Raw genomic sequence first — 12,131 nt, forward strand, 5'->3', positions numbered from 1 at the left:
AAATAGTGCAAAGGAGATTAGTATAATGGAAATCTTAACATGCTAATCTATAGGAAGGTGAGAGTACAAATACACATTTATCCAGAGGCCTGAGTATTGTTTCAAATTCAAATGGAATTATATGGTATGTCAGTCTTCACTTCCCCACAGAGCAATGCATTCATTTAGGAATTATTTTAAAATGTTCTGTTGGATATTGTTAAATCCAGTTGGTTTAAATCTGGATATAAGCAGAAGGATGAGAAAAGAGAAGAGTGTGTACAGTGTTGGGGAGTAACGGATTACATGTACCGCCGTTACGTAATCAGAGTACAAATTATGAGTAACTGTATTCCGTTATAGTTACTGTTTCAATGAGTGGTAATTGGATTACAGTTACTTTGCTGAAATAAGTGGATTACAAGGCGGTATTTTCCTGTTTTCACATTTTGTGCTACCTCGCATTTATTTATTTTTTTATTTCGGTAATTTCACTCATTGCCGGAAACCCAAACAGAACGCGCGCAATAAGACCGATGGAAACGTCATGTTAAAGTTGGCGGTGTCAGTCACACAGTGGAAGCAGCAGTGCAGTGGTAAAAAAGAAATTCTTCTCCCGATGTGAGATATACATATATAAAAAAAAATATATATATATATATAAAATCGCCTACAACTTAAATGTGAAACAGGAGCTACTGGCACTGGTGAAAACAACCTGCATAGACTCATAATATCTGCACTACTGTCCTATAGTGACCTGCGACATGAGTGGACGTGCACACAAACGCACACAAACACAAACACACACAAACACACACCTTCATCATCGTCATCAACCTGAGAACCCGCGGACCACGTCTCCTTCCGTAGTTACAGCGCGGACACCGCCGTCTCGTGCGCCGCGTGTGGACCGTGTTTTCTCGCGTAAACCGCGCTTCCTCCTGTGCGCCTCTAAACCAGAACTAACACCAGGACTAAACCAGAACTAATCCAGGACTAAACCAGGACTAAAGCAGGACTGAACCAGGTTTAAACTAGGACTAAACCACGACTAAACCAGAACTAAAGACCTGGTTTAGACCTGGTTTAGACCTGGTCTAGACCAGGTCTAAAATCAGGAGTTAAACAGGTCTAAAAATCAGGACTAAACCTGGACTAAACCAGGACTAAACCAGGTCTAAACAACATGACACCTAACAGTAGGTTGACATAATTTAAGGTGATCTCATATAAAAAATTATTTCTCTATCAATAATATTTTTTAATATGGTGAAGGAAAAGCTGATCAGACAAAACCTCTTATATTAAGATATCATGGTCTTTGTTTCTCTACAGCAAACAGTTGCTTATTCATGGAGACTTGGGCTCAGACAATTTGAAGACAACAAACAAGAATTTTCAGGATGTGGTTGCTACATTCATGTCGTTTAAAAAAACATGACAATATCAAGTAATCCAAAGTAATCAGATTACGTTACTCACTTTAAGTAATTTAATGGATTACGTTACAAACTACATTTTGGGGTGTGTAATCTGTAATCTGTAGGGGATTACATTTTAAAAGTAACCTTCCCAACACTGAGTGTGTATGTGTCCTCTATCTGCAGGTTAAGGCACTGGCAGGTTCAGTTGTGATTGCAGTACTTTTTTTTTTTTTTTTAAATGTAGAGCGCAGGCTACAAACAGTTGCTTTAAATAATGCATGAAATCTGGTATTTTCAAAGGATAGACACTAAATCATAACTGAAGGAGCAGTGCAAGAAACACAAATGCTCAAATCATTTCCTATTGTCTACATAAAGCTTTTGTCACTTGTAAACTTACTCACAGTAGGAAGAGTAACCAAAACTGTTACTCAAGTAAGAGTACTGCTACACTGTCAAAATGATTTCTCAAGTAGGATTAAAAGTATAATGCCTGAAATAAAAGACAATTGTATTAAAAAGTAGTACCTCCCCTGCCTCACACCCCCTAACCACTCTCCTCTCCTGTGTTCCAGTTTGCGCTCCGAGCATTGACATCCGGAATGACATCACGGAGCTGCAGCGCCTGGAGAACTGCACTGTGGTGGAGGGATACCTGCAGATCCTCCTCATCTCCAACACCAACCAGGAGGAGCTACGGTCCCTCAGCTTCCCCAAACTCACCATGATCACAGACTACCTCCTCTTGTTCCGCGTGTCCGGACTGACCACCCTGAGCAGCCTGTTCCCCAACCTCACCGTCATCCGCGGGCGCAACCTCTTCTACAACTATGCCCTGGTGATCTACGAGATGACCAGCCTGAAGGACATCGGCCTGTACAACCTAAGGAACATCACACGAGGAGCCATCCGCGTGGAGAAGAACAATGAGTTGTGCTACGTGGACTCGCTGGACTGGTCTCAGATCATGGAGGAGGAGAGCAACAACATTATCAACGGGAACAAGGACCCTGAAGAGTGTGACAACATGTGCCTGGCCGTCATGGAGGACAGCCCCATCTGCAAGAGGACCGGTCTGGACAACTTCAACTATCGCTGCTGGACTTCCAACCACTGTCAGAAAGGTAAGAGGATGTGCAGTGGTCAGCAATTTTGCCTGCTTTCTCAAGGAGAACATGAAGTTTAAAGTTATTTAAATTAAATGTATTAATTTTAGGTTTGAGTTAGGAGTGGACAAAATGCACAGTGTCAGGCAGATATTGTATATTATACTTTTGTCTGCTATTTAGCCTGTCTGTGGATCATCGAGTCACAATTTTTCATGCTTTATCCTCTGAAGGGACTGTAAGATTTAGATTTCCATAAACATGACCAGTGTTCATTGTCCCCAGATAAACATATTCAAATCAAATATAGTTTTTACTAATAACAACTGTAATGCTGATTTATCCTTAAGTACAAAACATTGGACATGATGGTCAAGTTGTTTATGTTATAATTGCGTGTTTTGGTTCTCAAGAAGATTATGCAATCGGAAAGCATAATGAGCCTCACATGAGTCTTTCATTTGTGTTGCCAGTTTCAATGCTGAAATCCAGTTGTTTTAAACATAAAATGCCTCTCTCTGATCTGAATGGTCACTACCTAAACCCCAGCTCCTGCAGCCAAACATTTAATCAGTGCTAGTGCAGCCTCTGCAGCTCAGTGAGGGAATTCTGGACGTTTTGAGCTTTCACGTGAGACATGGCCTGTCCACATATTGAGATTGAGAAAAAACTTGCATGTGTCTTCTATTTGCAGATTAAGGCATTGGCAACACTGGTTCAGTTGTGATTGTAGTACTAGCCAGGGATCGTTTAACTAATATTCTTATGTTCTCATTTTGTATACAGCACAAATTTCCCTGTAACATTTGCAATCACATGGCCAAATAGGTGTGTCATTAATCTTAAACATCATGCTAGTTATGCTTCTGTGTATTTTGGCATTGTTGGGCAGAATGATATAAGAGCTGATTATTGGTTGTTGTGCAGAGTGTTTTGTTGTGTATTGCGGGACACAGTTGTCTGGTCCAAAAACTATGGTCTGTCGAGTTCTGGGTATAACACCTGCTGTTGGAGCTAAAATCCAAAAACATTTGTAGTTGTACTAACCAGGACTAAACCTAGACTACACTACAGACTAGGGGTGTGCAAAAATATCAACATATCGATATATCATATCATTTAATGTGATGATACACTATTGATATTGTCTGCTGCTGTATCGATCTATCGCCAAGAGTATTTTTTGTTGTATTTTACTAAATTATTTTGTTACAGTGCTACAGTATTGTTACTTGTTGAGAGGAAGAAAACTCATTTATGCAACACATTTGACATTTTCACTGTTTTGATGATAAATGGGTGTGTTTCATATGAACTTTGCACAAGAAGTGGTTTAACAAGGACTTTTAGTATCATAGCCGATTAACGATTTAGTCTTTATTCTTTATCGAATCGAAAGTGCACTATATCGAGATGTATTGTATCGTGGCCTACATATCGAGGTATGTATCGTGTCGGCAACTTCTTAATGATACCCAGCCCTACTACAGACACAGACTACATCAGTACTACTCTGAACTCATTGGCTCTTAACTCAACCGGCACAAAACCTGGATAAGGATAGACCAGGACTAAAAAGTTCCATATTCATGATGTTGCTATGGTCACTATGTTCTTGCTGAGATTTCCTTCAGGTGAACGGACTAGGCTCCTTGCATTTGCTTAAGCACATTCCTCATGTGTTTGCATACACTTACATACACTTGAGATGGGAATATGTGGAAGACTGGTTCACTGAACTGGAGCTAAACTTTGAGCAAATTGTAACTTGCCCCCGTACAGATAGATTGTATAAGCAGCTCTTGAGGTCAAAATAAGTCTGCCTTATAGTGTTTTATGTTGTCGTTTTGTTACATTTTTTTTTTTTTTTCATCTTTTTTGTGTTTACTTCCTGGATCTGTGCAAGCACTATTCTTTGGTTTGTTTTCTTCAAAGACTATGATCCTTCCTTTCCTTGTTTTCTTTATTCCTTCGCTCTTTCCCTGTCCCTCTTCTCTCTCACTTTCTTTCTCCTTTCCCTGCTCTCTCCCCATCCCTCCTCTCTTTCACTCCCTCCTTCTCTCCTCTCTCCCTCTGGCCCTCTATCTCCTCTCTTCCAATCTCTACTCTCTTTTTCTCCCTCTCTTCTCTCTTGCCCTCTGTCTCTCTCCTTCTCTCCTTCTTTCCTTCTCTCTCTCTCCCTCCTTCCTCTCCCCCTGCTGCATAATTGCCTTGTTTTCGTGCAGTACAGATGTTGGTGAAGGGGCGGGCGGGCGAGGAGCGGTTTTCTCTCTCTCTAATTACACCACAGTACATGTCTGTCTGCGCGCACTACTCACTGCTGCCTCCGGGGGCTTCCTGACTTCACAGGGCGACAACAAACAAGCCCCCCCCACCACCGCCTCTCTCCAACGTCTTAGCTCCTACTTCCTAGCTCCTACCTCCTTCATCCTACCTCCAACCTTAGATAAGCTGGACTAGAAGGACACAAGAAGGTACATTGAGGAATCCACTTCACAGTAGTGTATAGTAGTAATAGCTAATTTTATATTTTTTATTTTTTCCATACTGGGTCATACGCTTATTGGAATGCTTTCTAAAAACAATACAACAAAAAATCCCAAACCAAAAAATCAGCCAAGGAATTCCAGTGGTCTTCATTCAAATTATATAACTCGGAAAACTTTTTGGAAGTAGTTAAAAACAACGTATTTCGGTTTGGGTCCCCCCTCCCTTTGCTCCCCACGCTAAGTCACTCCCCTTTCATAGTGACATCACAACACAATCAGAAACTACTGCACATTGCATCAGGTTTGCCAAGGTGCTGTGTACAGTATATTCATGGAAAATTGTCATATGGGAGCATGGGTGATGTAGGCTTGTAGACTAAGCATTGCACAGAATCTTGCAGCTGAAAGTAAGGAGGGTTCAAATCGTGCCAAGACAACGCTAAATTACTCAAACATGAATGAATCCATCTAAAAAATTTTCATGTGTGTTTTTGATGTGGGAACAACATTATAACATGGTAGAAAGCTCAAAAAATAAAAAATAAAAACTCAGAAACACCAAAGAAAAATATAAATGCGTAAGTGTGTGAGGGTAAAGGCCAGGGGAGGGGCTAAAGGAGAAGGGGTGGGCTGGAGCAAGGAAGGGGGAGGGCCTTTGAGGGGAAATGTCACCCAAATGTTAAGTACACAAACTGCAGAGTGAACAGTGGCAAACCCCATCAGACACCCTCCTCTCCTCCTCTTCCCCTCCTCCTCCTCTCTTCCTGAGACACCTGTTTTGTCTGTTATTAGTGTTCATATGTTGATTTGTGGACAAAAATCTAAATAAAAACACAAGGTTCATCTAGAGCGGGTTAAAACCAACATTTTAAGACCAAAATGATGGGACTGACACCAGCAGTTAGAGAGAGGGGTGAAAGTATTTTTCCATAGAAGGTTAATTGGACCCAGAGACCATGAAGTCGGAAGCATGCCCATACTCACTTCCTTTTTGGAATGCAGTGGCTAACAGGTTAGCTATGTCCATGTATATCTACAGTCTATGTATAATGCACAGAATCTGGTATTTTCAAAGGGAAAAACTCAAGTGAAAATTAATTATATCTGAAGGAGAGTTGCAAGAAACAAATATTCAAATCATTTCACATTGTCAACTTAAAACTTTTTGTGTACAGAGTACTGCGCCTCTGTTCTGATGAAGTGAAATGAACAACTTGAAGTCTTTTCAGTCCCATGACTTTTTAGACATTGAGTGACCTTTAAATCGTCCCATGTGAAAGCTGAAAATCATTCTGATAGGAGCCCATTCTGGATGTGCAAATCAAATCAGTGAGACTAAGTACACGAGCCCAAGTACATAATCTTTTACAGCTACACTAATCAATTACTCACATGTCTAATTTTAGCCAACAGAACATATCTTAATGTTTCCGCACATCCAGGCTCTGGGTCAACATCTGTCTATCATTCAAAACTCTTCTCATCATAATCACTGTTGTCAAAAGTATCAAAAATCAGATACTAAAAGATTCTGCACAGCCACAACTTCTGAACAGATGCCCCAGTGACACTGACGGATGGGTCAAATGGACAGGATATTTTTTTGTCCTTTGGGTAGTGCATAGTATTTGTCTGTAGTTGTTAAAAAAAAAAAGGTGCACCTGATTGACTGAATTCTTCATTCACAAACATTCAAATACTAGCAGCTACTACTTATTTACATATACTTTTCAAAGGAAGGGAGGGACTGCAGGTGTGTCTAACCTGAGGACACATTAACCGGAGGAATGTGACCGCAGACTCACCGGCTGGACCTCTGTTTACTGCACTCCCCCTCCCCTCTTATCCCCCCCTTCACCTCTCTCTGTCTCTGTCTCTGTCTCTCTCTCTCTCTCTCTCTCTCTCTCTCTCTCTCTCTCTCTCTCTCTCTCTCTCTCTCTCTCTCTCTCTCTCTCTCTCTCTCTCTCTCCTCTCTCTCTCCCTCTCTCTCCCTCTCTCTCCCTCTCTCCCTCTCTCTCCCTCTCTAGATATAGTATGTAACTTTCTGGAGATGGCACGTCACCTGTGTGATTGCATGGAAATAAAAACTTAAAATCATACTTCAGAACATTCTCAGTGGGGCTAGATGTTGTCTGCCATACTCTGGAAGATTATAGATAAAGGAACAACATTTCCATGGAAAGAGTGTCATGTTTGGGGAGATGCAAGCCCACAAGGTCACATTTTTTTCTATATTTTTCAGCAATAAAGACAACCAAAATGAAAAAAAAAACATGCCTTAATTTTTGTTTTTGGCTAAAAAGTGTGTCTTTAAGAATAATTCAAGCTTAGTAACTACTTAAAGGAGTTAGGGATTTGGTTTCTAAGTACTCTCTAAGCCTTAAATATTCTTAATCTTAATAAAATCTGTTCATTATGAATTGAAGTCTTTGTTCATGCTTTATTAAAGGTGCACTATGTAACTTTTCAGTTGGGGGTCCGTCACCTTCTTGTTTCTATGGATATGTCATTACTCTGCTTCAAATGTTCCATGATATGACAATAAACAGATCTACCTTACATTTATTCAATTACATTTTTTTAGCTCAAAAATACCTACAAAAACTGGCATTCTGACTGTGAGTGGGGTTGCCTCTCCACAGATCTGACCACTGGTTTGGTCTCCATGATGATGAAGGCTTAATGCCATACGAAATGAAATATTTCACATGAAGCAATTACATCTCCATGGAGAACAGCAGGTGGGAGACCCTCCATCTGAAAAGTTACACAGTGTCACTTAACACCTTTAAGGCACAATTCATAAAAGATTTTCTTATTTGTTCATTAATTATGCAAACCTTGGCATTTATTTTTGTTGGAATGACCTGGCTTTATTGTATTAGCATTTTAACACTGTAGAAATCCATGCTTGCTTTTGCTTATAGTTGGTGGACCGCAAATGTAAACTACGAAATACAAATGAATCTGATGCCAGAACTTGAATACCCCTCACCACCTCCTGCTCCTCCCTCCCCTCCCTGTGCTGTACACTATTTCTCCTGTCACCGGGCGGTCATAGAAAATGGCGTCCGCAGACTGTTTGTGATTTGCGTACTTGCTTAAAGGGGCGTGTGCGTGGGGGCGCGTGCGTGCGAGCCGTGGAATGCGCCTGCCCCTTTAAGTATAGAAGGTATAAATTCCTGCGAGCTTAGTCAGAGCAGGGGTGAGGGATAAAGAGGGGAACTGCAGGCCAAGCTATAGGCTACACACATGTGTATATATACAGTAGTTACAGTACAAGAGGCCAGTGTCACTAATGTGGTTAGCCTAGATTTTGGGGTCATCAGCTCCTTATTTACTGTGGTATGTCAAGACTAAATGCTTGATACAAAAACGGTATATTTAGGTTGTGCATCTGGTGTAAAATGATAGTTTTCATGGTAACAGTCATTGCAACATTTATATTGCAAGACATTTATCGTCAAGGTTAGGTTTGCAGGCAAATGTAAATTAAAGGAGCTGTACCTGATTCTTAGAGTCTTAAAAACATGAAAAACTTACACAAACTTGGACAAACTTTCTTGATCCACAAGGGAAATTATTTGGACAGAGTAGCTCACTCATCGCAGTATACTGTAATTTCTGGACTATTGAGTGCACCTGAATATAAGCCGCATCAACAAAATTTTAACGAAATTTAAAAAATTATACATATATAGGCCGCACCTGAATATAAGCTGCAGGTGTCCATGTCTTTCAGAACGTTTTCAAGTTCAGACCATCTGCTTTTATTGCCTCTGAAAGCTTTTGTCGTTTTTTTGCATTGAGCTAGTTTGTCACGCTGCTGTCGCCAAAGTCTCACCATCAACTCACTGATGCCGAGCTCACATGCAGCAGCTCGATTTTCGTCTTCCACAGCCACATCAATCGCCTTTAACTTAGAAGCTGCATCATCTGCATTTCTTTGTGTATTTTTCATGAGGAGGGTGTGTGTATGAAGCGCAAAATAACTGTTCAAAACACAATCAAATGAACACCTTCCTCGGAGCATTCCTGTCTCTCCCTGGGCTCTGCTGTGCATGTCTCCTGCAGAAAGAGCGTTGTCCTGTTTGTATCATGTCAGTGTCTTATAGGATTTCAGCAGATTTCAGGCTCTCCCAGGGTCTAGGTTAGTTGTGTTGATCAGGTATGAGGGGATGTCTGGCTGCTGAAATTGGACGTTTCTTCTCATCATTTACGCACTCATTCAATTTAACTCATAAGCAGATGTATCCCCCTCACTAATGTTAATTTAATTTATTATAACTTAACTTAACTTATTTTATTTTTAGCTAACACTGCACCTTCATGTTAACCCTAGATCAATGTGTTAACCGCACAGACAGCAGCGCTTTCTGCACTCCGCTGTGGTGCCAAACCATAGACCATATATATGAATGGATTATGTGCCAAACAAATAATCCATCCATATATTAGATGCATCGTTGTACAACACACAGGGTTCAAAGTGTGAGAAAAAAGTAGCGGCTTATATTCCAGAAATTACAGTAATATAATGACAAAGAGGAATAATTTGGCATGGTAATAAAAAAGGTAATAATAAATGGTAATAATACATTCTAAATAAGTAGCAAAAAAGATAACTGGAGACAGGTGTAAGAAAAACAGAACTAGTTCTCTGCTCTGGACCTCAACAAACTGTTGAGGTCCAGAGCAGAGTTATTCCTTACGTAAGCATTCTGAGAATCCTAAGTATTCACCATGATGATTAGCACTTCTCACAACTGTGAGATATGGTAAAGCTTTGTTGTGACAGTAAAGCTAAAAACAAATAGACTGCACTCCTGATGATCAGAAAATAAAACACTTTGTAATTAGATGCAGGCAATACACAGCAGACTTATATTGACCTCAAGAGCAATACCTGTACGGGGAGAAGACACATTTTGCATACATGGGAAATACATGGGAAAAATCTCCCATCAAGATTTTTTAAATCAAGGCGACCTGACAACTAAGTTGTTTGTTATAATTTATTATTTACTCACAAATTTGAGTTGCCATTTTCAGTGTAGAAATCCAGTTGGTTTAAATCTAAAGATGCTCTGTCTGATTTGAATCATCACTGCAGCTAATAATTTATCAGTGCTAGTGCAGCCTCTGCAGCTCAGTCAGGAAATTCTGGAGGTTTTGAGCTTTCACATGAGGCATGGGGTATCCATATACTGAAAATGAGAAAAACTTGTATGTGTCCTCTATCTGCAGGTTAAGACTCTGGCAACCCAGGTTCAGTTGTGGTAATAGTATTATTTCTAAACTGTAAGAGTGCAGGCTACATACAGTTCCTTTAAAGACATGCCTCTGATCAGCTCATTTTCCAAAGCCACCATTCAGTCTTTAGAATCTATAGGCATTTTGTTGTATTCCTTTGTTCCTCTTACAAATGGCCCCACTATCTGGTGTTTCTCCCGTGGCCCGTGCTCCCAGACCGGTCGGAAGCTCTTAAGCGCTAACAGCTCGTATCCGTGGCTCTGGGGGCAGGAAGCAGGCTCCGCGGCCAGTGATTCTCCGCTCACATCCGCCCCCCCCTCCTCCTCCCCTCTCCTCCTCTCTCTCTGCCTCCCTCCTCCTCCCCCCATTCCACACACAGGCTCTCGGGCACCAGGCCAGGGCGCTTCATTCATGCCCTTGTCCCAGCAGAGGAGTGCCAAACGCGGGCTCATCGTCGGCGCAGGGGGGTGTGGGAAAAGAGGAAGAGGAGCGGAGCATCACCAGCGAAGTACAAACAAAGCGTGTAGTGTTTAAGTACTATGAGAAGTACATGGGGTCATATACATTGCTGTAGTGATTGAGAATTAGGGATATTTGTCTTAGCTGTCGTTCAACTATTCGGTGTTATTGTGGAATTGTATTATGAAGCATCTAGACTGGATCTGTGAACTTTTTGTGATCTAATATTTATTTAGTAATTTACATCAAAATGAAAATACTTGTTTTATTGCTAAACGTCGCCAATCTTCTCTGTTCTTCAAACATTTGATGCCCTCTGGAGTTAAGGCTGAAATTATTCTAATGATTCTAGTGAAGGATGGAATTTAAATACACAATGGAGCACTTCCTATATTACCACATAACAGTCACAAGGTAGAAAAGAGTGACTTCAGTTTGAGTGAAAAACTCAGCCTAAATCTGTAGGATTTGTGTGTTAAACATGTGTGAATGAAACAAAACACAACTCCAACATAGATCAGAAAATAGTGTAATATGAGCCCTTTAAAAATTCCATGTACTTAATGAAGTATTACTGTAAAGGCAAGTATCTCCACCCCCGGTTACCACTTCTGAAATGGACTTCTTGGATAACCACATGCCATTTTCTGGATATCTCTTTAAAGTGAGCCATGGTAAACAGACAAGTGCCTGACCTTTGTACACCCCCTCCTCCTGCCCTCTGCTACATTCCTCCCATAGGTCACTCACTTAGACCACCACCAAGCGTCTTTATGCCATACACTTGACAAATTCTTGGTTTTGATGATTAAAATAGACATATTTCATATTAAGTTTGCAAAGGTAGTGGTTTAACAAAGACTTACTGTTGCTAAAATGGATTTGGTTCTTAAAAAACAGCAATATATCACAGAGTATCATGCGCAATTTATCAGTTATTTAATTTATTACCGTATCGTGATAATATCTTATTGTGAACTGTGTATCGTATCGAATCGTAAGGGACCCTGTGATTTTCGGCCCTATTATAAGTGGCTGTAAATGTACCTAATTACAAGTATAAATACTGCTGATAAGTTCGTACTTAAGTGAAAGTAAAAAATGCATATGAAAAACACTACTTAATGTGCAAGTTTCTTTTAATCACAATTTTAACTGCATTTTTGGTCAGTAGATGATAGTGGAGATGCTGTTGTGTGAGTTTGTAAATATTAGGGCTATCAAAAAAGTACAATTAAACAAATATCTTCTCAGTTACAGTAACGTAAAAAAAAATTATAATGAAAAGCTGCAGACATGTGCAAAGATTAAGCTAACAATTTTTGTACAGCAAGTAAAATGTTGTAACCAGTTCAGTAAATTTCCTGAATTAGTTATTCTTATATTATTCCCATAGAATGTGTTTTAAGTCCAGCTTT

At 40.2% G+C, this 12,131-nt stretch overlaps 1 protein-coding gene across 1 annotated transcript in view; it reads left to right on the forward strand.

Moving 5' to 3' along the window:
* Window positions 1-12,131, forward strand: part of igf1ra (insulin-like growth factor 1a receptor) — an 84,140-nt gene that overhangs the window by 12,650 nt on the left and 59,359 nt on the right. The window contains 1 exon segment of the mRNA XM_055155615.1: window positions 1,982-2,530. Within this exon segment, the coding sequence (XP_055011590.1) occupies window positions 1,982-2,530 (549 nt within the window).

The sequence above is a fragment of the Boleophthalmus pectinirostris genome, unplaced genomic scaffold (genome assembly GCF_026225935.1).
Source record: "Boleophthalmus pectinirostris isolate CB_2022bp ecotype Guang Dong unplaced genomic scaffold, ASM2622593v1 HiC_scaffold_2, whole genome shotgun sequence".
In the NCBI taxonomy this organism is placed as follows: Eukaryota; Metazoa; Chordata; class Actinopteri; order Gobiiformes; family Gobiidae; genus Boleophthalmus; species Boleophthalmus pectinirostris.